The sequence below is a fragment of the Leucopleurus acutus genome (genome assembly GCF_964270905.1).
Source record: "Leucopleurus acutus genome assembly, chromosome: 13".
NCBI lineage: Eukaryota > Metazoa > Chordata > Mammalia > Artiodactyla > Delphinidae > Leucopleurus > Leucopleurus acutus.
The window spans coordinates 48,392,472-48,416,968 of record NC_139155.1 but is presented as its reverse complement, the minus strand read 5'-3'; the positions used below and the strand labels follow the sequence as shown (position 1 = coordinate 48,416,968).

The window sequence follows — 24,497 nt, the reverse complement described above, 5'->3', positions numbered from 1 at the left end:
ATGGCCTCATGGACTTCATTTTCAGAGAAAGAATTCTGTAACAAACAGCCCACACACATGCTGATTACTGAACAGTTAATTCTAATTAACTTGGGCATGACAGGAGAATTTTGATAAAGTCCTAGAATACAAATATAGTCTGCTTATACTAGGCTAACTTATATAAAAAACCCACAGCATAGTCTCCAGACAAAACAAGAGAGTCAAAGAGATCTAATTTAAAAAAACAAATGAGAAAATTAAAATCACAAATAATTTATTCTTCCGTTAGAGTTGATACAGTTTTAAATAGCAACAAAGTACACAGTGGTGGAAAATTGGCACAGAACCTAAAAGCGTTTCCATCACAATAAGGCTGTCCATGCTTTATGTGTTCAAACTTGATGTCCATTTTCTACTGACCATGTTGAAAAAAAACCCTATTCTGACCTTAAAACACACACACTCTCTTTCATACACACACAGAGACACATTAAAATTTCTCCTTTTGATTACAGTATGTTGAGAACAGTACATTTTGCTTATTCAGATTTATCGCACCCCTTCTGTTTTGTTTCCAGTTAGAAGTGGGGAAAAAACAATTCAATTATAAAGAATATACCTTATTCCCTGGGCACAGGCAACTGTGATGAAAATAGCAACTTACCTTTGGGCTAAGTAACTGTGGTTATAAACTTCTCAATGCATGATTTCCTGCCCAATGCAATATCCCTGAAATCACCTAAAACAGTCAGGCACAGGACAGTCTCAAATATGATTAAGTATACCATGCTAATAAACAAAGTGATCTGAAATGCAACCTCTATGCTTTTAATACAGATCAGAATAAACATCATCAATAAGCATTTTCCTAAACATCTCTATGTTATATTAACCAACATAAAAAAGGGAAAAACTTAGAAGTGTTCCTTCCTTTATAAATGGCATTATTTCCAGTCAATAAAGGTTTGTAAAGTCTCCTGAACTATTCTTATCATATAAACCAATTATCCTTCTAATGTTAAAAAATAAAATGACTGAATCAGCGTTGACTCTTCTTTGACATCATTTATAAAATGTTTTGATATTACTTACTAAGTTCCCTGATTACTCAAACAAGGTAAAATTAACACTTTTCATTTTCAGTTATTGCTCTTTTAGGAGAGGATTACCACTTCATTTACATGAAACTGTTAGCAAGATTCTTCAGATCCAATATGAAGTAATTCTTATTGCCTCACATTTTAAAACTGTATTATAAATGATCTTTTATAAAAAGGTTTTAACCCACAAAACTGGAAAGCTTTTAAAAAATGTCTTTTTACTTAAAACTGTATCACAGTGCCCTTGATTATCTAACACATAAAAGGGATCGGAATTTTCTCTAAAGAACATACAGTGGACATATGGTGTGCTTTGTCTTCTCCCTCACCTTCAGCTTCACAGAACACCACTTTGAGACCAACACAATCAAGCATCCACCTTGCTCCAATCCCCATTAACAGAGGACTTCTGATTCTGTCCAGTGCGTAGTGTACCTCCTTGCATATTCACCACATGAAATAAACATAATATACAAAATATTGCTGCTGTAAAAAGTGTACATTTCCCTCTTCCCCTTACAAAAGAATCTGTGGAAAAGTATTAAATTCCCTTAACCTTCATAAACATACAAAGCTGTTCACACCTTTCAGTCTGTAACAGTCCATTTGAAATACTGTTCCGAAATCATTGCAAATTGGTTATGTCATTCTATTTTCTGTCCAATGTTGCCATCTAGAGTAGACATGTGAAATCAAGAGTATTTTTGCGCTACTAAAGCCTTTTATAACTAAGCCACAAAGGCTGTTTACTGATGAAACAGCCACTTATCCACAAGGTTTTTCCAAAAACTAGGTGGAATGGAAGGGTCTCTTCACAGGGAGGTGTCCACAGTGCTGAGGCGACAATATGGCTGCTAACAGATTCTGGCTATTGGAATGTTAGTACTTTTCACTGCTGGTAATTTCCATACTGTCCCTAAAAGATAAATTTAAAAATATAATTAGATCATAGTTTGACCATAACAGTTTGGCACAGAAAATTACAAATCAATCTTAACACTGTCATACTACAAAAGCAACTACAATCACAACAAACAAAAACCGTTACATATAATATTTAGGTACAGAGTATCTCTGTAATTTCTTCTGATATTACAGTCAACTGCAAATGGATTTCAAAGTCTATGAGCCTAGAACAGCACCTATCAGAGTGAGAACTTAGATGTTTGGTGAATTTTATTGAACTGAATCAAGAATGAGTGAAGTTCTGGTTCTAAATGCTGGCATAGCATATACTAGTGTGTCAATTATATTCTAGTACAACAAGTTTGTGACTGTTTAGATTATTATAGTGACTTATGAATTAACAACAAGGGTATCTGAGATAAGTAGCAAGGATGGACAGATATCTGGGAGATAAAGGAAAAAGAACCTTCTAGCCACACTGTGGAATTTGGGCCTCTTCCCGAGGCCAATGAGGTATTCGCAGAGGTATTCAGACAGGCAGCTGGTACATAAAATCAAAGAAAGATTGTTTTTGATTTTGTTGCTTTTAGTAAGGTAGACTTGAAGGGCCTGTAGGCTGACAGGAAGGGAAAGAAAATGAAGCACAGGTATAAAAGAGGTAATGAATGAAGTAACAAAATTCTACAAGGGAGGTAAACAGTGTCCAGTATACAGCTGTTAAGGCTGGCTTTTGGAGAAGAGAAGGAACATCTTTTCCTTCAACAGAGAAGAAAGGTAGAAGAAAAGAGGAATGTACTGGAAAAAATTTATTTTAAAAACAAAAATGTCTTAAATGTGTTTAAAATAGATGCTCATAAAAGCACTTGGGCACATAATCAGTTAACTGTTTCCTTTGGCTAAATATCCCCCTCTAAGTCAAATTAACTATTTTATATCAAGAAAGTATTCTATAGTTGAAACCCTTCTGTACAATAAGAAATAGTACCCTAAAAGTTTACACTTCCACAGAAGTAAGATATACTTCAAAATCTGTTGACTACCACTGTATCTAATGGAATAATGCACTATAAGTAGAATTAAGGTATTTAAAAAATATTGATGTACTTTACATAATTATATTCAGAAAAATTTAAAGTCAATGCTCATCCTGAAATATCTGTAGGTAAGATTTGCTTTAACATACTCAATAAAATAGGGTGCGGGTATATAAAACAACATTGGTAAAATGCCAATAATTGTTGAATTTGGTTGGTGGGGTACACAGGGATTCATGATGCTCCTCTTTTTGCTGTCTTTGTTGAAAAATTCCTATAATACCAAGTTTAAAATAAGAAATACTTAGCATACAGGAACTTACTGTTCAATTGTTACATTATCTAAATACTGAGTTTAAGTCCCAACTCTACTGTTGCCTTTTCATTTGAGCCCAAGGAAAGCTCTTTGAGATTTCTTCACCTATAAGGTGGGACTGTAACATACCCATCCCTGGCTCTCAATTTTCTTTCTGTTTAAGGTTACACTAGTTCTACCTCATTTATTTGTTTGGACACTTAACTAAGAGAGGACATGAGAAAGAGCTTTCAAAAATTATAAAAAAGTATAAATAAGCAAGCCTCAATGCTGGAAGGAAACGCTCCCGCAGTGAGTATGTGTGATGAGATATTAACGATGAAAGCGAGTTGCACATACTATGAATGATGTGAAAGCAGAAGAGAGGTTAAGAACTGGTGTGCTATATAAAGAAAAGCTATAATGTATCTACTATAGCATGAATTACTTGACGATAGGGACTAGGTCTTATCCATTCTTATGCCCCAAGTATTGAAGAGTGCCTGACACATAAGACTTCTTCAATAATGTACACCAAATATGATATTCAAGCAATTAGAAACATTTATTGAGCAAATACTATATGCTCATCACCATAATAAATTTGAAAAACAGGGAAGGTAAGACTTACAAATAAAGTATAATTGCAGAACAAGGTCTACAAGAGTTCAGAAAGGAAAAGGCTATCGCGGCTAAAATAATTTGAAAAATATTTCAGAGACTGAGAGCCTTAAGAAAATAGTAAAATTTGAATGGCAGAGAAAAGAAAAGGGACACTTCAAATAGAAGAAACAGCTAAAGCAAAAGAATGGAGAAAAAAATAGGTAAAAAATGCTCAGGGAATTGGAGAGTAAAAAAGAATATACAACAATCAGGACTAGAAGCTATTGATTATTTGTTAACACAGAGCTTGAAGTAATGGATACGAGAAGTCTGGCTACTATCAACAATAGCTGACTCTTAGTATATCTCAATAACTTAATATATCTCAATAATATATCTCAATAACAATATATCTCAATAACTCTTAATATATCTCAATAACTCGTACCATTTGTCAAACACTGTAACAAGTGTTTTGTGTCCATCTGTTACCTGTGCAGTAAATATGATATCCATTTTATGGATGAAGAAATTGAAGCACTGAGAATTTAAGTAACTTGACCCACACCGGATCACTTTGCTAGGACAAAATCAAATCACAAGCAAGCCTAAAAAATACTGTATATCTGCGACCATTAGCAAATTCCAGGGTTAAAAGTACGGGTTTGGGAAGCAGAAATCAATGCCTAGTTTTAATTCTCCCACTTACCAGTTTCTTGTCCTTGAGGCAAGCTATCTACCTTCCCTTTCTTGACTGTCTCATCCAACAAGTGAGGACAATCATGATTTCTGCTTCAAACAGTTGCTCAATAAGAAAAGCACGACAGCACTTTGCCAAGTGCTGGTGTGGCTGGAGGCAGGGGTGTCGTGAAGGGCCCAGTCCCTGGGTCTTAGCCACTCAGCTCGGCCCTGCTTACCCATCATCTTGGGTGGATCACTCCAACTCTCTAAGCCTCGGCTTCTCTCTCTCTCTCTGCTTCTTCAGCTTCTTTGTTTGTAAATTACAAAATTCCTCTGACTAGAGTAAAGAATAAATGGGAAAGGAGGCAAGACAGCATGGGAGGATCCTTCATGCCATCATGAACTTAGGAGATGTTAATGGTCTAAACAAAGATAAGGCAGTGGTCAGAGAGAAGTGGATGGATTCAAGAATGTTGAAGGAAGTCAGGCTAACAAGATTTTGTCATTTATTAGATGGGGAGAGGGAGGAAGACTTAAGCATCAAATGTGGCACATGGCATTCTAGCTTGGCGATAGTGCCGCTCTCTCTTAAGAGAGAGCATAGAAAGGAGGAATGTGTGGGTACAAAAACTATGAATTCGTTTTGGTTATGTGAAATTGACATGATATTTCCAAGTGCGGATGACTACTAGGCACCTGACTTTCAGAAGAGAAAGTGAGACTAGAAATAGAGATTTGAGAGTCAACAGCATGGTAAATTAAAATCATGTGCGTAAATGAGATTTTCTAGGGACTGTATGGAGTGAAGAGTCCGTAGACTGAGCAATAAATTTCTTTCTTTCTTAAAAGTATTCTGTCCCAGTACTTTTTAGGGGTTTCTTTCTCTATTCTTACAATCACCATTCAAATTTAGTAAGTGAAGGCCCTACGTATTCACTCACCAGTATTTACTGACTACTCAATGTGTTCTACTAGGTGATGGAGACTCAACGGTGATAAAAAAAAAACAGATGTGGTGATGTCTTTAAAGAACTGACATCCTAGGGGAAGAGGGTATGATAATAAGCAATAACTACATAATCTGTCACATGGAAATAAATGCTATGCTGAAAAATAAAAGCATCTAACACCATATTTCATGAAATTTTCCTTCTAAGATCAGGAACAAAGCAGGGATGTCCCCTTCTCACCACTCTTTTTCTACACTGTACTGAAATTCCTAGTTTATGCAATAAGAAAAAGAAACAAAGGTAAACAGATTGGAAAAGAAGAAATAAAACTGTCTTTGTTCACAGATGACATGATTGTTTAGGTAGAAAATCCCAAAGAATCAACCAAAGAAACTCCTGAAACTAATGAGCAAGGTTGCAGGATACGAGGTTAACACAGAAAATTCCCCTATACACTAGCAATGAATAAGTCCAATTTGAAATTAGAAACAATACCATCTACATAAGCACCCCCCAAAATTGAATACTTAGGTATAAATCTAACAAAATATATAGAGAGAACTGTATGAGAAAAACTAAAGAAGTAATGAAAGAAATCAAAGAACTAAATAAATGCAGAGATGTTCCATGTTCATGGATAGAAAAATCAATATTGTTGCAACGTCAGTTCTTCCCAACTTGATCTAAAGATTCAACACAATCCCAATCAAAATCCCAGCAAGCAAGTTATTTCTGGATATTGAAAAAGTAATTCTAAAATTATATGGAGAGGCAGAAGACCCAGAATACCCATACAATATTGGAGGATAAGAACAAAAGTCAAAGGAATGACAATATTCAACTGCAAGACTTACTATAAAGCTACAGCAATCAAGACAATGTGATATTGGTGAAAGAACAGAAAAATAGATCAATGGAACCGAATAGAGAGCCCAGAAATAGACCCACATAAATACAGTCAACTGATCTTTGGCAAAGGAGCAAAGATAATACAATAGTGCAGAGATAGTCTTGTCAACAAATGGTGCTAGAACTGGATATCCACGTACAAAAAAATGAAATTTAGACACAAATCTTAACAATTAAGATTTTCTTCATTCAGAACATAAACTCAAATAGGACATTTACCTAAATGTAAAGTAGAAAACTATAAAACTCCTAGAAGATAACATGAAAAAAAATGTAGATGACCTTTAGTTTTGGAGTGACTTTATAGATACATCACCAAAGGCGTGATCCATGAAAGAAATAACTGATAAACTGGACTTCATTAAAATTAAAATCTTCTACTCTGAGAAAGACAATGTCAAAAACATGAGAAGACAAGCCAAGAAGACAAGGCAGTATTTGCAAAAGACACGACTGATAAGGACTGTTATCTAAACTATGCAAAGAACTCTTACAACTCAACAATAAGAAAATGAACAACCCTATCAAAAAATGGGCCAAAGACCTGAACAGACGCCTCACTGAAGAAGATATAAAGATGGCCAAGTGAGCATACTGAAAAGGTGTCTACATCACATGTCACTGGGGAAATGCAAAGTAAAACAACAACGAGATACCCCATAAACTTACTGAAATGGCCAAAATTCTGAACACTGATAACAGCAAATGCTGATGAGGATGTGGAGTTAACAGGAACTCTCATTCATTGCCGGTGAGAATACAATATGGTACAGCCACTACGCAAGATAGTATGGCAGTTTCTTACAAAACTAAATATACTATTACCATATAATCCAAAAATCATGCTCACTCCTTGGCATTTATCCAAATGAGTTGAAATTTTATGTTCACACAAAAACCTGCTCATGGAAGTTTATAGCAGTTTCATTCATAATTGCCAAAACCTGAAAGCAACCAAGATGTCTTTCAGTAAATGAATGGTATATCCAGACAACGGGCTACTATCCAGGGCTAAAAAGAAACACTTTATGAAGTCATGAGAAGACTTTAAATGCATATTATTAAGTGAAAAGCCAATTTTGTCATGCACATGATTCCAAGTGCATGACATTCTGGAAAAGGCAAACTATGCAGATCAGTAGGAAGGATAGAGGGATGAATAAGGGGAGCACAGAGGATTTTTAAGGAAATGAAACTCTTCTGTATGATATTATAATGGTGGATACAGGTCATTATATATCTGTCAAAATGCACAGACTGTACAACACCAAGAGTGAATCTAATGTAAATTATGGACCTGGGGTGGTAGGTTTATTGATTATAACAGATGTACCACTAGGGTGTGGGATGTTGATAATGGAGTAGGCTATGTATGTGTAGGGGTAGGGAGTAAATGGAAACTCTCTGTACTTTCTTCTCAATTTTGCTGTGAACGTAAAACTGCTGGGAAAAAAGTCTATTTTTTAAAAATTAAGTAGGTTTCTGGTCAAGATAGATTTATACTCCAGCCTGAAAAAAAACCCAGGGCTTCCCTGGTGGCACAGTGGTTAAGAATTCTCCTGCCAATGAAGGGGACACGGGTCCGAGCCCTGGTCCGGGAAGATCCCACATGCCACCTTGTGCCCGTGCGCCACAACTACTGAGCCTGTGCTCTAGAGCCCGTGAGCCACAACTACTGAACCTGCATGCTACAACTATAGAAGCCCATGCGCCTGGAGCTCATGCTCTGCGACAAGAGAAGCCACCACAATGAGAAGCCCGCGCACTGCAACGAAGAGTAGCTCCTGCTTGCTGCCAACTACAAGAAAGCACATGCGCAGCAATGAAGACCCAACGTGGCCAAAAAAAACCCCCAAAACTACAAAAAATATATGAAATACTTGTATTCAGGACACAGGACAGAAGATAATAAACAACAGCAATCTGTGAGAAATGGGAAACAAATGAGGCGAGCACTCTGATTACTGCATCTTACTGCACTGAGAGTTTCCACACTGCAGCATATGGAGAGGAAGTAAGGCTGGGTCTGAGGTAAGAAGATAAAGCTTAGAGTCTGAAGAGAAAAAAAGGAGCTAGAGTTCACAGGCCATAGTACCAAAGAGGAAAAAAATGCACAGAGAAAAGAAATGCACTGTGGAGATCTGCAGAGGAAACCTCTTGAGTATTCAGCATAGCACTGATATGCAAATGCATGCAACAAAAATACCCAAGTCCAAGAAAAGAAACACCCCAACGGATTAAAGGAAACAATTCCTGCACTCATAGAGGAATGGAAATAGTGTTTATTCCCACCAGCCAGAGTGGAAAACCTCATAATTCCAGGGCACTGGGTTGAGTACCCAAAAGGGTCTTATCTTACTAGTGGGGATATTTAGCCCAGGACTAAACACTGTCTGGTCCTGCCTAACAAATCTTCAAAGCAGTCCCCAAAAGATCAAGTTGTTTTCAAATTACTAAACTGCATCCCAAAACAAAACTCAAGAATGTTTCTAGGAATACAAATATATCCATCACTCAACAACATAAAAGTAATATTTGCAATTTCTGGCGTTTTATCAAAGATCATTGCACATGGAAAGGATGAGGAAAATATGACCCAAAGCGAGGAGGGAAAAAAAACAGTAGATCAAAACTGGCCCAGATGTTAGAATTACCAGAAAAGGATATTAAAGCAGTTAACGTACTTGTATTCCTCATGTTCAAAACTTTAGGCAGAGACATGGAAGATATGAAAAAGACCCATATCAAACACCTGGAGATGAAAAATACAATGTCTGCAATGAGACACATCTGGGAGTGGATTAAAAGCTGGTAAGACAATGAGCAAGAAAAGATTACTGAACTTCAAAACACAGCTACAGAAACTACCCAAAATGAAACAGAGAGAAAAAAAAGACTTAAAAATTAAATAAACAAACAGAGGATCACTGAATTATGGCACAACTCTAAGCGGTCAAATACACGTGTAACTGGAGTCTGGGGAAGAGAGATAGGGGTACAGGTGTAGAGAAAGGAAAAATATTTGGTCAGAATTTTTCCAAATTTGATGAAAACCATAAAGTCACAAATTCAAGAAACTATACAAACCCCAAGCATAAGAAAACAGTCAAATCATTTGATAAGGGGAAAAATCTTAAGAACAGTCAGAAAAAACAAAATACACTAACAGTTTATCACCAGAAGACCTGCATTACAAGAACTGTTAAAAGGAAATCCTTCTGGCAAAAGAAAATGATACCAGATGGAAATACGGATTTATCATAGAATGAAAAGTACAAGAAACAGTAAGTACATTAGTAAATATGTGACTCTTTTCTTACCATTTAAGTATCTTTAAAGGATAATTGATATTTTAAACAAAACTAATTCCACATACTGTGGGGTTTGTAACATATTGTAGAAGTGGAAATTATAACAATAACACAAAGGTTGAGAAGAAATGAAAGTAAACTATTATACTTTATATGAAGTGGTATAATATCACTTAAAGGTACTGATACATGATACAATATGGATGAACCCTGAAAACATTATACTAAGTGAGAGCAGCCAATCACAAAGACCACATATGCATGACTCCACTTAGCCTAAATGCTCAGAATAGGAAAATCCATACAGACAAAAAGTAAAGCAGCTATTTCCTAGGGCTGGGTGTTTGGAGGGAAATAAACATACTTAAAAAAAAAAAAAAGAATGGTACATCTTAAAATGACGAATGGTATGTGAATTATATCTTAATAAAAACCATTTTTTAAAAACAGAAAAAAATTCAAAATAAGAAAATGAGGAAAAAGGACAAAGAACATAAGGGACAAATAGGAAAAAATATCAAGATGACAGACTTAACCATTATCCATATTCACATTAAACATAATGTTCAAACCCCCTCCATTAAAAGGCAGAGATATGGGGCTTCCCTGGTGGCGCAGTGGTTGCAAGTCCGCCTGCCGATGCAGGGGACACGGGTCCGTGCCCCGGTCCAGGAGGATCCCACATGCCGCAGAGCGGCTGGGCCCGTGAGCCATGGCCGCTGGGCCTGCACGTCCGGAGCCTGTGCTCTGCAGCAGGAGGGGCCGCGACGGTGAGAGGCCAGCATACCGCAAAAAAAAAAAAAAAAAAAAAAAAAAGGCAGAGATAGATTGGGTAAAACAAAAAAACGCAAGTCCTAAGTATACACTGCCTTCATGAAACAACTTAAACATAAAAATACAAATGTGTTAATAAAAAAGATTAAAAATATATTATCATTCTAGTACTAATCCAAAGAAAACGATATTAATATTAGACAAACATATTTCAGAGCAAAGAATATGACCAGGGATAAAGAAAGTTATTACATAATGATACAGGAGAAAATTAATCAAGACATAAAAATCCCTAAAACATATGCACCTTAAAAATGTAGCATTGGGACTTCCCTGGTGGTGCAGTGGTTAAGAATCCGCCTGCCAATGCAGGAGACACGGGTTGGAGCCCTGGTCTGGGAAGATCCCACATGCCGCGGAGCAACTAAGCCCGTGCGCCACAACTACTGAGCCTGTGCTCTACAGCCCGCGAGCCATACCTACTGAGCCCATGCGCCACAACTGCTGAAGCCCACACACCTAGAGCCCGCACTCTGCAACAAGAGAGGTCACCGCAATGAGAAGCCCGTGTACCGCAGCGAAGAGTAGCCCCTGCTCACTGCAACTGGAGAGAGCCTGTGCGCAGCAATGAAGACCCAACGCAACCAAATAAATAAATAAAATTTTTTTAAAAGTCACATTAAAATACATGAAGCAAAAATGAATAGAACTGCAAGAAAATATAGACAAACACACAGATATAGCCAGAGATTTAATATTTAATATCCCTTTCTCAATAACTAATAGAACAGAAAATCAGCTAAGTCATAGGAGACTTGAACACCACTATCAAGCAGCTTGATCTAATTGATATTTACAGAACATCCCCACAGACCATACTCTGAGCCATAAAAGAAGTCTCAATAAATGCAGAAGAATTGAAGTCATACCAAGTATGTTCTATCAAGATGATGATATTAAATGGGAAATCAGTAACTGAAAACTATCTGGAATATCCCCAAATATTCAAAAACTATATACACTTCTAAATAACTCTTGGGTCACAGATGAAATCAAAAGTGAAATCAGAAAATATTTTGAACTGACTGCAAATAAAGACACAACAGAAGAGGGAGCGGTAAATACAAAGGTTCTGAGGGAGAAACATGCTGGAAACAGGCCAGTGTGACTGAAGCAGAATGAATGAAGGTGACTATAAATACAGAGGTGAGATGGTGGGGTAGGGGCTGGGGACATGAGCTGAGCATGGCCTTCTAGGCCATTATATTACTCTGGGCGGGAATGAAGTCGCCACACGGTTATGCGCGGAGGGGTGGCCTAATCAGACTGACGTTTTTGAAAGATCACTCTAGGTCCTGTGAGGAGCACATCCTGTAGAGGAGCCAGGAGGAAAGCAGGAAGACCAGGAAGGAGGACAGTGCAACAGTCCAGATGAGTGAGAGTTATGACTGTGACTTGGGTAAGGGCAGGAAATTGTGAAAAATGACTATAGATACGGCATGTATTTTGAAGGAAGAGGTGATGAGATTTGCTGGCTGACTAGATGTTTGATTTGCAAAAAGAAGGGAGTCAAGGATGACTCCGGGTTTTCTGCCTGAGGAAGTGGAAAACTGAGCTGCTGTTCACGGAGATGGAAAGACTGACCCAGGTGGGGTGGGGGGGCGCAGCCCCTTACAGGATTCTCTCTCAATGCCCCTCTTTTAATTCATCCTGCATACTGCCACAAGAGTCACCTGCCTAAACACCACTATAATTAGATTTCTTTTCCATTGCCTTAACTATCTTGAAGAGTTGAACAACTTTCCCTAAAACGAAGAAACCAACAGGTGTTTGGGTTGAGGGAATCCATGAGATAGATGTGGGGAGGCTACTAACACTAGAGTAGCTAGAATGGTCCCCTCCTCATAGCCTTTTCTAATGGGGAAGAAGATGTGGCTGGCAACTACCCCAACATCACGGGTCTTTTTCTACTGTATAGTCCCCAAATTCCTGAGGACTTTAAAGGGTGGAATAATTATCATGATAAAAGAAGAAACATAGTATGTCTCTATTATATATGCCAGCCACTGCTATATACTTTAGATACATCATCTAAAACACTTTACAGGCTCCACACTGTTATCAGGATAAAGCCCAAGTTCCCCAACATGGCTTACAAGAGCCCTCCCAATATATCTCCACTCTTGCCTCTTCTTCCCCACACTCCTGCTTTACTGAGCCACACATCTTAACACAAGTCCTTTGTGAGTGCACTTCTTTCTGACCAGAATATCCTTCTCTCCTCCACAACCAGCTGGCTAATACCTACTCATCCTTGGGCTCTCGCACTTATATAATACTTCCCAAGGAACACACGTCTGGGTTAGGAGCTCCCTTCCACAAAAATCTTGCCTTTCCTCATCCAAGTACTTCTCACACTATATCGTATCATCTGCTTACTTGTCTGTTCCCACCTAGACTTAAGTTCACAAAGGCAGAGTCCATGTCAATCTTATTTCCCAATACAGCCCCATCTTAGGTACTTGGCATATAAATGTTGCCTGAGAAACATTTGCTTAAAGAATGATGTTAAGTTTAGGAGACTTAGAAATATGCTGATTTAGAGAGAAAATGATGAAGCTGAGGAAAATGACAAGACATCCAAAGAGAGATGTTCTGCTCACAGCTGGAAAAATGGAGCTGAAGTTGGGCTGAGAAGAGTAGGCTAAGGATACTGAAAATCTAAGACAGGGTGAATATAGAGACTGGGAAAAACACTAAGCCAAGGATTGATATCTGGGGAAAAGAAAGATGAGAAACAAGTAAAAAATAAAGAAGGAATCACTGAAAATGTAAGAGGAACAAAATAGTACAGTAATATAGAAGCTAAAGAAGACCACTTAAGAATGAAGACAGGAACAGGTGTCAAATGCTAAAGTGAAGTCAAGGAAGATCCAGATAGCTGCTCCATAAGCCATAAGGACCAGATCTGTTTTACTCATCTAGGACATAATATAGTATCCAGCACACACAGAAAATTAATAAATATTTGTTGAATTAGGGAGTAAAGGACCACTTTTCAGCAGTTAACCTGTGGATGTGAAGGAGCCTACATTTTATCTGCTCAGGGATCTGTCCTTAGATACTCACTAGTCAACACTCATTTTACTTTTAAAATTTAGATAAAACTTCTGCCTACTCCTTTGATTTAGTTCTAGTGTATCTTTTTTAGTATTACTTATCTGTCCATACTTTTTTTTTTAATTAATTAATTAATTTATGTTTGGCTGCGTTGGGTCTCCGTTGCTGTGCGCGGGCTTTCTCTAGTTGCGGCGAGCGGGGGCTACTCTTCGTTACGGTGGGTGGGCTTCTCATTGCAGTGGCTTCTCTTGTTGCGGAGCACAGGCTCTAGGCGTGCGGGCTTCAGTAGTTGCAGCACACAGGCTCAGCAACTGTGGTGCATGGGCTTAGCTGCTCTGCGGCATGTGGGATCTTCCCAGACCAGGGCTCAAACCCGTGTCCCCTGCACTGGCAGGCAGATTCTTAACCACTGCGCCACCAGGGAAGTCCTGTCCATACTTTTAAGCCTCTTATATCTCTTTTATATTTTCCACTTAACTAGAACGTGTCAGTACAGGGGGTTGTAGACTTGAGAGAGCATCGATGAGAGAGCTGCTTATGCCTTAGAGTCTAATCAGCACTGCATACGCGTTGTTTCTCAAACCAGATCATCCCCACCGGTCCTGGAACCCTAACATTAAAAAGTAACCTATTTTAGGTAGCTTAAGCGGTGAAGAGATCAGATTCTCCTCACTAGAAAGTCATCAGACAAACCTGAAATCAATTTTAAAAACCTGCCAACATAATAAATCATTTTAATAATAATTTAGAGTATGTATGAGAAGATTCACAGAACAATGACTGTGGCACAGATTATTAAGTCTGAGAAATTTACTGATGAAAAGAAGGGTAACACGAGGTTCAAGAGAATACAGTCATCTTAGGACAAGATACACTTATAGATATCTGAAGGTAGTAGAAGGAAAGATAACAGGGGAGAAAGAAAGATGATTAATATCTGAGATAATGGATATGTGTATGGAAGGAGGCAACAGAGACAGGTGGTGAGTATGAGTTTAAAGAGAAGGGATATCGTGCATGTGAGGGGAGTAGGGTGAATATGCTGGAGTGAAGACGAGAGCCAGGAAGAGCACTGCCTCAGATGGACTCCACATTTCAATCAGTCAAAGCAGAGTCTTGAACAATAAACGTGAGGGACATCAGAGAAATTAAGGGCTTCAGAACACGGAATAATGTTTGGGATAGCGAAGGGAAGTATGCCTAGGGGGTAAAGCCCAGGGAGAGACTATGAATGAACAAACATGAACGAATGCTGGCACTTAGAGATACGCCATGTTTTGTAGGCTACAGCAACGATGATTAACTGTGTTAGCGTTCTATGAAGAAGACTCAAGAGTAAGTAACCACTTTTTGTAGGTTAACACTATAAACAAGAGGCGGGAAAAATGAATCTTCAGCTGAGAAACGTGCAACCTAGTCGAGAGTGAGCAAACAACAGGGCAGTCCCGGCCACCCGGGTAACTCACCTGGTCATACCCGTAAGGCCTCTGCTGCGGGGGCTGGGGTGGCCCAGGCTGGGCTGGTCTGTAACCTCCATACTGCTGCCCTTGCCCCTGCGGGTAGTTAGGGTACTGAGGACCTGGACCACCCTGCGAAGGACCTGTAAAATAATCAGCACACACAAGAGCCCAGGAGAAAATACAATAAGTCCCTAGAATTCCAGAAGCAGTTTAAGATTAGATGTTACCATATTCCCTTGCAGTCTGGTATCTCGATTTTTCTCAAATGCGTTTTGAAATACATTCCAAAAGTTATAAGAAGTAAAAATACTGTTAAGGACACTACCATGTACCAATATGCTCTGATTCAGTGTAACTACTGTGCTATGTGTCAGCCATTAAGATTTTATATGTCAAAATGAGTAAAAGAGACTCAGGAGTTGTAAAGCAAGTTAACTCCATGATGTTAAGGAAATTTATCTATACCTCTAGTAGGAAGTTAACCAGTATAATAAGCAAGTGGTGGAAAGAAAAGGCAAGAAGCAGACTCAAATTGAAATACTGAAGTAATTTCTGAATAAAGTTTGGAAATCAGTGATAGTTACAGCTGTATAACTCTAAGATTTATACTTGCAATCACTAAAAGAATCACAAAGAATGATTTTACACGTAATTTCTAGATTTGCATTTGCAATCACCAAAAGAAAGCTTTATGTTCTGCACTGACAAACTCATTATCACAATATTTTCAAACAGAAACTAAAGAAGACTTGAAAAGCCACAGGCTGTATGTGGAAAAAACATGATTCAGAAGTTACACTCTGTGTACCCATCACCTTTAATACTTAACCCATATAAATGAATGATTTCAACTTCCAGAGATGACAAGGGACTAATTTGGCTTGCCAAACAAATACGTCTATTTCATAAACTCTACTCCTGTCTATTGTAAAGAATATAAAGCATAAGCTGAAAAGCTTTGATACTTAAATGTTTTCTATCACAGCCATTCAAATCCTGTCATAAAAAACACTGCAGAGAAAGATGTCAAAGAGAACAAGAAATTTCCAAGCTTAAATTCCACCAGTCTATTATTTTATTTAGTTATTATGCATCCAATTATTAAAACTCTGTATTTTTTATTAGAAGCAAGTCTGACAGCTGAAACCTATAGATAAGCAAAATGGGAACGTCTCCTTTAGGGTGCCCAACGATGTCTGACAAAACAGCATTTAACTACTTAAGCCAAAATCACTAAATTTCTTTTACTCTCTCTTTCCACTGAAAATAGTATTTCTCTTAAATCAATAAACTTACCTGACTGATCCACATAATATATGTTCTCATGCAAACACAATAAAACCAGAATACTCTATTTATTCAATGGACAAATATTTAATGGTCATGAAATGGAAATGCCATTTGAGAGGAGCAAGAAAGTCCCTTTGTAAAGACAAGAAATACATGGAGTATTTCTAAAGTCACAGCTGGAATTTGGGAACCAGAACTGATCATTATGGGGAAAATTCCTGACACCCAATACCTGGCTGAATTCCAGTGCTTCTGTTGAAGATGCAAGAGAATTTCAGCCTGATCCTGGTTCTTAGATTTGCTATCACAGGTGGAAAGAGGTGCCCATAATAACAGCAGAGTTTAAACCAATGAATAAAAATAATAAGACATTACTAATGTTAAAAAAGAGGCCATGTTAGCAAGAGATGATGTCAGATTAAGCAGCTACTTCTCCTATTGTAGGAATCATATTTTCCTATATCTAAAATAGTTATTATAGAAGCCGAAAATTTAAGACTGAGATATCAGGTCTGTATTATTCCCCCCCCCCCCATCTAACAGTCAGATAGCCAACTAGTAGACATCATAGTGAGTATATAATAAGAAAAGATGGCTATACTTCTCCCAAAGTGTAAGATACATACCTGCAATAAATATACTCCTATGAATGTGTAAACTGCTATTTTAACAGAGAATGACAAAGACATTTTCTTTACGTTCCAAATACATCTCACTTGTACACTAAAAGATCAATGTTACTTTTCATGGTAACAGTCATTAGTTTTAGAAACAAATTTGCCAAGCAGATTATGTAGATGTTGTTAATCATCACCCAACTCATCAGTTTTCCAAGCACATACAAAGCTATTGGCTGGTTGTGGTCTAAGGTTTAGGTTTAAGGTTAGGTTTAAGGTTAGGTTTAAGGTTTAGGTTTAAGAATTCATTAAGGATTTCATTTTGAGTGACTACATACCTTACCTTTGGTCAATGAACCATCTCTAGTTTATGTTTCTTTTTAAATGGATTACTAGTTTAAGAACAACACTTTAAATATAAACACTCCAGTAACAAGCTAAGCTAAAACTGTGAATTTTCAAAAATAATTCTTAGAAAAATAAACATTAAATATCCACTTCTGTATTATGAAAGAGTAACCATCACATTTTTTGGTGACAAGAATAAACTGCAGTAAGCCATTACCGTAGCCCTGCTGCTGTCCTGGGTAGCCCTGCTGCCCTGGGTACTGCTGTTGCTGGGCTGGATATCCCTGTTGGGGAGGTGGTCCTTGGTAAGCATCTTGCTGTTGGCCATACTGTGAATTCCCTACAGGATAATTGGAGAAGAGGAAAAAAAAAAAAAACTGAGAAGTTTGCTTAATTAACTTTTTTCCTCTAAGATGCATAGCCAACAACACAAGAACAAAATAAAATGCCATATTGATTTTTAAAAGTTAACAAAACAAAGAAAAAACTCAAACCAAACAGAAGGATTTCGGCCAAACAAACTGCAGTTAAAGCCAATTGTGCAAGGTTGAACTGCAGCATTTTCAGCGTCTCTGCCATACGAGCATTACATTTACTGGAACATCACAGTCATAAGATCATGACTATGCTAAATAAAATAAAAAAGACAAAATTAAAGACAGCTACAAGAGCACACACTAGCTACACAAGATCAGCAAGCTGTTTCCTAAAGGCACTAAACTTATATGTAAAATTATACATATGTAAACACACACAAGAAAAAAAAATTGGATTGATGGATTTATGTTCAAATAGAAAATTTCCACTGAGGAAAAAATTATTTTAAAATGTTTTAGTCTTTTTATTGTTGTTAGAAATGGCAAGTCATGGTTATACATTTTAAATATTTGTAAGGAAATTATTTTGATTGTTCTAGGCTCCCTGCAACTTTCAAGACAGCCAGCAACTAGTATTCTACGAGAGCTTTGCGTGGGTAGAAGTTGCCTTATGCAAGAATTTTCGTTCCTGTAGAAGGGGATATATATGTGTATGTGTGTGAAGGTATATAGATACCTCCTTCGTAGTAATGTTGTGAGGAATCCTCATAAGGCCTATCGTAGCCTTGTTCAGGATACGACGGTTGCTGATAACCGTAATCATTATGACCTACATCAATTCGACAAGAGACAGGAAGAAACGTTAATGGCCACTGAGTGAAAACCCTAAATATATTTAAACTTTCAGATAAAATTGAAAAAAAGAAAAAGAAATGGAAATACATAAAAAATAATTTCAATTGCATTAGCCAAATATTTACCAAATGTGATTGTTTTCATATTGAGATAACGTGCAAATTTTTTTTAAAGCAAAAAACAGTTTTAGAAACATTACACTTAGTCTTAACTCTGACAATCCTCATCAAGGAGGGAAAAAAAAACTTTATCTTCAATTAAAAAAAAAAAGAATGAAAGCATTTAGGACTTTCACATGTAAATAACTTGAATTAAATTAGAACGAACAAAGGAAGCAATTATATTTTGTCAAACACCTGTTCTGCTGGTCGCCAATTCCACGGCATATGCTAAAACAATGCAAAATATAAAAGAGCTCCATAAGTTTTTTTCCCCTAAAAGAAACTGAAACAAATTTTTCACATTTTCTATTAACTTGCTTAAAGTATATGTATCTCAAAGTATTTTCAGATGCAAAAATATATTGCTTAATCCTGCCATTCTAGGAGCCTTTAGAAAATATTTCTAGAGTATCATAAACATATACCTTCATAAAATTAATACTGTGTTAAGTGCTAGAGTACACCTTTAATTTTAAGGCACGATAAATTTACACCTGCAAGATGACCAGACTTTTAATGAAATCAATAGTCTAGTCCTTTTAACTAAGCTGCTCAAAGAAATCGCAGGAAATAACTTTTCAGTTAGGTAAAATCTACACTAAATTTTAGAAAAATACCTAATTAAGTAAGGAGGAATATAGTTATGAATAAATGTAATACTCATTGCTCTAGTATTCCAATGTTCCCAAACCACCTCATAAATATCTACATTATGGATTGGCAAACTATGGTCTGCAGTCTAAACACAGCCAGTGGCCTGTTTTTGTAAAGAAAGTTTCACTGGAACAGTCATATCCATTCATATTTTCTATAGCTGTTTTCATGCTACCACAAGAGTTCAGTAGTTTAGACTGCGACCACATGATTTGCAAAGACAAAAATATTTATTTCCTGGCCCTTTACAGAAAAAAGTTTGCCAACCCCTAATCTACATATTTATTGACATAGTATCTAAACATAATAACAAAATATCCAATGCTGTTTAAGAAAATTAATTGTTGTTATAAATGGAATACTCTATGTAAATGTCAGACAAATATACTAATTCACAGCTATGCAAAAATGATACCACTGAAATTTTAAAATTCCATTATGTAATAAAATGAATTATTTATAGCAACCTTAAAGTTCTGCTATTTACAAAAATAACATCTCTATTTTGAATAGAAAGTTCATATTTATAACAATACAAATTTCACATTTCAGGAAATACTCAGGACCAAAATAACAGTGTTAAATTCAACTCAATTACTTAAAATGTATTTTTAAAATAAAACAAAACAATCATTTATTTTCAGCAGACTTCCTAATGTATAATATTTAACAACCTAGAGTTCATTTCTTTAAAATATCTATAAAGGTAACTAAAGTTTTTCATAAAAAAAAAACTTAATATAATGTCTACATGTGAAAGGAAAAAGAAAAAAAAACCCAACATTCTAAATAATTCAGGGCAAGTAAAACGTTAAAAAACAATGTTGTCTTCTAACCAGAATTATCCATACATATCACTGCCACTAACAGAGATTCTGTGTGCAAAATTCTACAGGTGTTTGTTCTGCTTGTGTAAGCAGAATCTTTGCAGGAAAAAAACAACGTCCCTATACCACTTATGCTTTATACACTGATAAAAAGTGGTGGACAAAATTATTTTTTAAATACACCAAATTATATCTTCTTGCTAGCTTACATTAGCTTCTAGTCAAATGGTCCCAACACTTTAGCTGGAAGTTCTTAGTTTGCCCAAGTTTTCTGTTAAGCAGTTTACCTTAAATACATCAAGGGAGCTTAATATAAATGAAGATTTTGGCAAGTCCTTCCAAACAAGAAAAATCTAACCACCTCTACATGATCAATTTTATTTGTTTGTATTATTTTTTCTTCAACATTGTATCATAAAGTTTTCAAACATACAGGAAAACAAAGAACTGTATGATGAAAGCCTGCTTGTATGCTTGTATTACTACTAAGCACAGTACATCTTTTACTGACCACTTTTTCACAAGCCACCTTCCCACTAAAAAATAAACATACCATTAAACTAAGTAACTAAAGTTAAAATCCGGTTTCCAAATGCCTTTCTATTCTACTAACTCTATTATAAACAGCTATATTATGGATATGATTCAGTCTCTAAAATCTTTCTCAAGTGCAAATGCTAATGTATATAAACATAGTTCTGTTCTTTGAGACATATGCAACATTAACGAACATGATGAAATTTGGAAGAATACTCAAAACTATATTCTCTTCATATTTATACAATGCATAAAAGTAAACCAGTGGGTGAACTTTACGGTATATGAATTACCTCAAAAAAGCTTTTATTTAAAAAAGTAAATCAGTAACACTTGCTTTGGTTCAAATGAACAATTCCAAATATAAAAGGATCCTCTTTTATATAAGAAAGGATTCCAATGACAGAACATGATTCCTGATGGTACTAATATGGAATAACCAAACAAAATATACTTTAAAATAGATTATAAACGAATGCTACCATTGATGCTTTAGATTACTGCAGTGTTTCTAAATTTGGAAGAAACACATTGTTAGTTTCTTCATTCTGATTAGAATGTTTTGAGTAGCTACCCACATTAATACTGGGCAGGGATAGAAAATGGGAAAGTTAACATTAGGAGAGATTACCATCAGGGTAATATTGCTGGTTCATGCCTTCTGGAGGACCTTGTCCACCATGACTGTACTGGTCCCCATAATAGTCTTCCTGGCCTGAGTACTGCTGTGGTGGGCCTGAAAAACCACAACCAGTCAAGATGTAAATAATTTGTTCTCCAGGTCATTCAAAGGCTTTCCGTCTAATCTGGTGTTATGAGAGATGATTTCTGTAGATTCCCCTCCCATGCTTTGGGGCATTTCAGATACTTTTGACTATTCGTATACACACACATACATAAACACACAGCAACACCACACACCACATTTCACAAAAATTAATGTTAAGACCATACATGCAATATCAAACAATACCAACTCAAAAAAACAAACATTAACTTCCTAAAAAGAGATTCAAACTGGAAGAAAATTAATTTCCTTTTTATTTTGATATTAGAGCAGTTTGAAATAAATTAGGGTTTGTTTCTGATCATATATTTAGTAACTTCTCAAATTTAGTAACTTCTCAAAAATAAAACAGTATTTTCTGCTATAAATTAGTAAGCTTTCGATATAAAATTTTGACGTAAACTTTTCCCAGAAAAGAATAAATAAAAGAAAGCTATAAACCAGGAAGTTCATATCCACTTTCTGTGACCCTTTGTACCTACTATACCCACTACCTTGTAAGAAAAATAATAAAATATGATTTTTAAAAATCAAGAAACAAAAAGCTCTGACTTTGCCTGTATGAAAAATTCATTAAAATTTAAAGCCTTTTGACTACTATTAAAAATTTTCCAAATGGAATCGTACCCTGTTGTGGTGGTCTATAGGGAGGAATCTGTCTCTGTGCCATCATATGATTGCCCTGGTTAACTTGACCCATCATTCCCATAGGTGGCTGCTGGCCTTGGTAATGCTGCCCACCTCCCTGCGGCATATTGTACTGTTGAGAAGGAGGCTGCTGGTGCATCATTGGACCTGAAAACAGACAAACATTATGCACGTAATTTTTTGCATATAATTTTAACATCTTAAGAGAAATACAAAAATCTTTTATCATATAATCCCTAAACTGTATAATTTATTGCAAGATAAACTGACTTCAAGTAATAAAAACAAATCTTTGAACTACAGTTCACACGCCTAAAATAATCTGCAAACAAGGGAAAACAAGTAATCCATGGTAGCTGATTTGAATTCCACTGGAGGAAAACTGTAACAATTTCTAAAAAAAGAGTGGATACAATATATAAACATCCTGAATGTATGTATTTTTTTATTATGTACTATATAGTATTTATCTATGCAATCTTTCTAGGAAAGATAGAATCCTTATGCTACATAAGAACATATGCCAAAACAAAGTAAACCACAAAATCACACAGCAAATCAGTAATCGAACTAACGGAAAGAAATCTAATTTCAGTGTATCCATTTTTTTTTTCCTTTTTCAATGCCCAGTCATTATATAATGGTAGACAGGGAAACTACAAACACATTTATGAATATACTCCTTATATTGGTGGAATTTCATAAACAATTTTAAAACAAAAATCTAAGGGTCTTCTTTCCTTTTTCCAACTTTAAGATTTATAAACTAAAAAGGTCTTCCTGAAATCAAGACTATACAATGCTTCTTAATAAGCTCTAACACACACATACACAATCAAAAACACCTAGGCAGAGAACTACAATAAGCCATAGACTTAGAAATCAGAACTATGCAGTTTCCAAAGTGAGTAATATCGAGGTAGCCCAACGACCACTGCTATAGTGTCACATTGGCAACAGTAAAAATATATCACATGATATAATGAACAATGGCCATAAAGTTCTGTGTTGTCATGTAAACATGTAAGCAGCTCTTCAGAGGTTCCCCAGGCTAAGTTATGGTATGGGGAGCTCATCATTCTACCATTATAACCATTACTATCTGAGAAGTATGTATGAGTCATCCCCCAGTTTACTGCCTAAAGAGCTACATACTCCCCGCCTTTACTGACTTGGGGAAAATTTAAGAAGAAAGTACAAAAGGCAAAGAACTAGAAAACTTTTACAGGCAAAACTGCCCAGATGAGCCAAAAGCTCATTATTTATATAAAAATTCAAAACAAAACATGCCCACCTCTTTAAATATGTTGCTGACCTACAATAGCAGCAACAATGTAAGCAGAAAGAACTCACTCTTCCAGTTTGAAGAACTGGTTATCTAAAGAAGTATTTTATCAGAGCTAACTCTTTTTCTCCTACTTGCCTTCTTCTGTTCTTCTACTTCTTTTCAAATTCCTTTTTCCTTCTAATTTTGTCATAAATATAAACCTTTCAAAGTTTACTCTGGGACTTTATTTTTCAACAGTAAACTCCTAATAGTAGGGATAAGGTGGCTCAGTGGAGAGTGGAGGGGAAGAGAACTTGACACAGAATGCACTTAACACTACCAGACACGCTTTCACATTTATTTAATGTAAATCACTAACAACTACCAAAGGTAAGGATACTAATTGTCAAGTTTTTAGCCAAAGAATCCAAAGATCAAGATCATATAAGCTAATAGATATCAACTGGGAATCAGGCATAACTCAAGTTTGACTTCAAAAGCACATTTATTCTACTGTTCTTCACTGCCTCTACTGAAGCTATAGCAAACTTAGTAGTTCAGAAGCAAATTATGCAATTTAAAAAGTTCCAAAACACTAACTACTTTAACTGAGGTTACAATTTTTAAAATGTATTTTGTATATAATAAAGTACTGAATACTAGCATTCATAATATAGTAGGCAGCATGACTGGCCATTTATAGAATTCATTTTTAGTAAATGAAGGTTTTGCCTTGTCTTTCTTCTCCATCACTGATTAAAGACCTCTTGTCTTAACAGAAGATAACTATAAAATTAAAGCATATAATATGCACTGGAAGCAAAATTAAAAATAAAGGAGAAAGAAAGCAAAAACACAATAGCTGGGGGAAAATCCCAAAGGATACAATAACAACAAAATTCCAAGCTCTGCTGTAAAGGAGAAAAGTAATTCTAGTTTAAGCCCTAGATAGAAAAGACCATGCCACTTGTGCTTTATCTTTGGGGACTGTCAGCACTTCCAATCCCAAAGAGCTCAATTACCACCCTTCTTTTATTCTCTGTCACTTCTCTCCCTCTAAGGAT

The 24,497-nt window shown here is 36.2% G+C and overlaps 1 protein-coding gene across 2 annotated transcripts in view; it reads right to left on the bottom strand.

Annotated features, from left to right (window-relative positions):
• Positions 1–238: 238 nt before the first annotated feature.
• SS18 (SS18 subunit of BAF chromatin remodeling complex) overlaps positions 239–24,497 on the bottom strand; it is a 76,084-nt gene continuing 51,825 nt past the window's right edge. The window contains exons 6-11 of one of the 2 annotated variants that reach the window (XM_082852830.1): positions 22,146–22,313; positions 21,363–21,467; positions 18,434–18,526; positions 17,598–17,720; positions 15,132–15,265; positions 239–1,998 (exon numbers count right to left, since the gene is read on the bottom strand). In XM_082852830.1, the coding sequence (XP_082708956.1) occupies positions 1,972–1,998; positions 15,132–15,265; positions 17,598–17,720; positions 18,434–18,526; positions 21,363–21,467; positions 22,146–22,313 (650 nt within the window). In that variant the 3' untranslated portion in view covers positions 239–1,971. The remainder of the gene's footprint in view (positions 1,999–15,131; positions 15,266–17,597; positions 17,721–18,433; positions 18,527–21,362; positions 21,468–22,145; positions 22,314–24,497) is intronic. The other variant, XM_082852829.1, reaches the window with a different exon arrangement.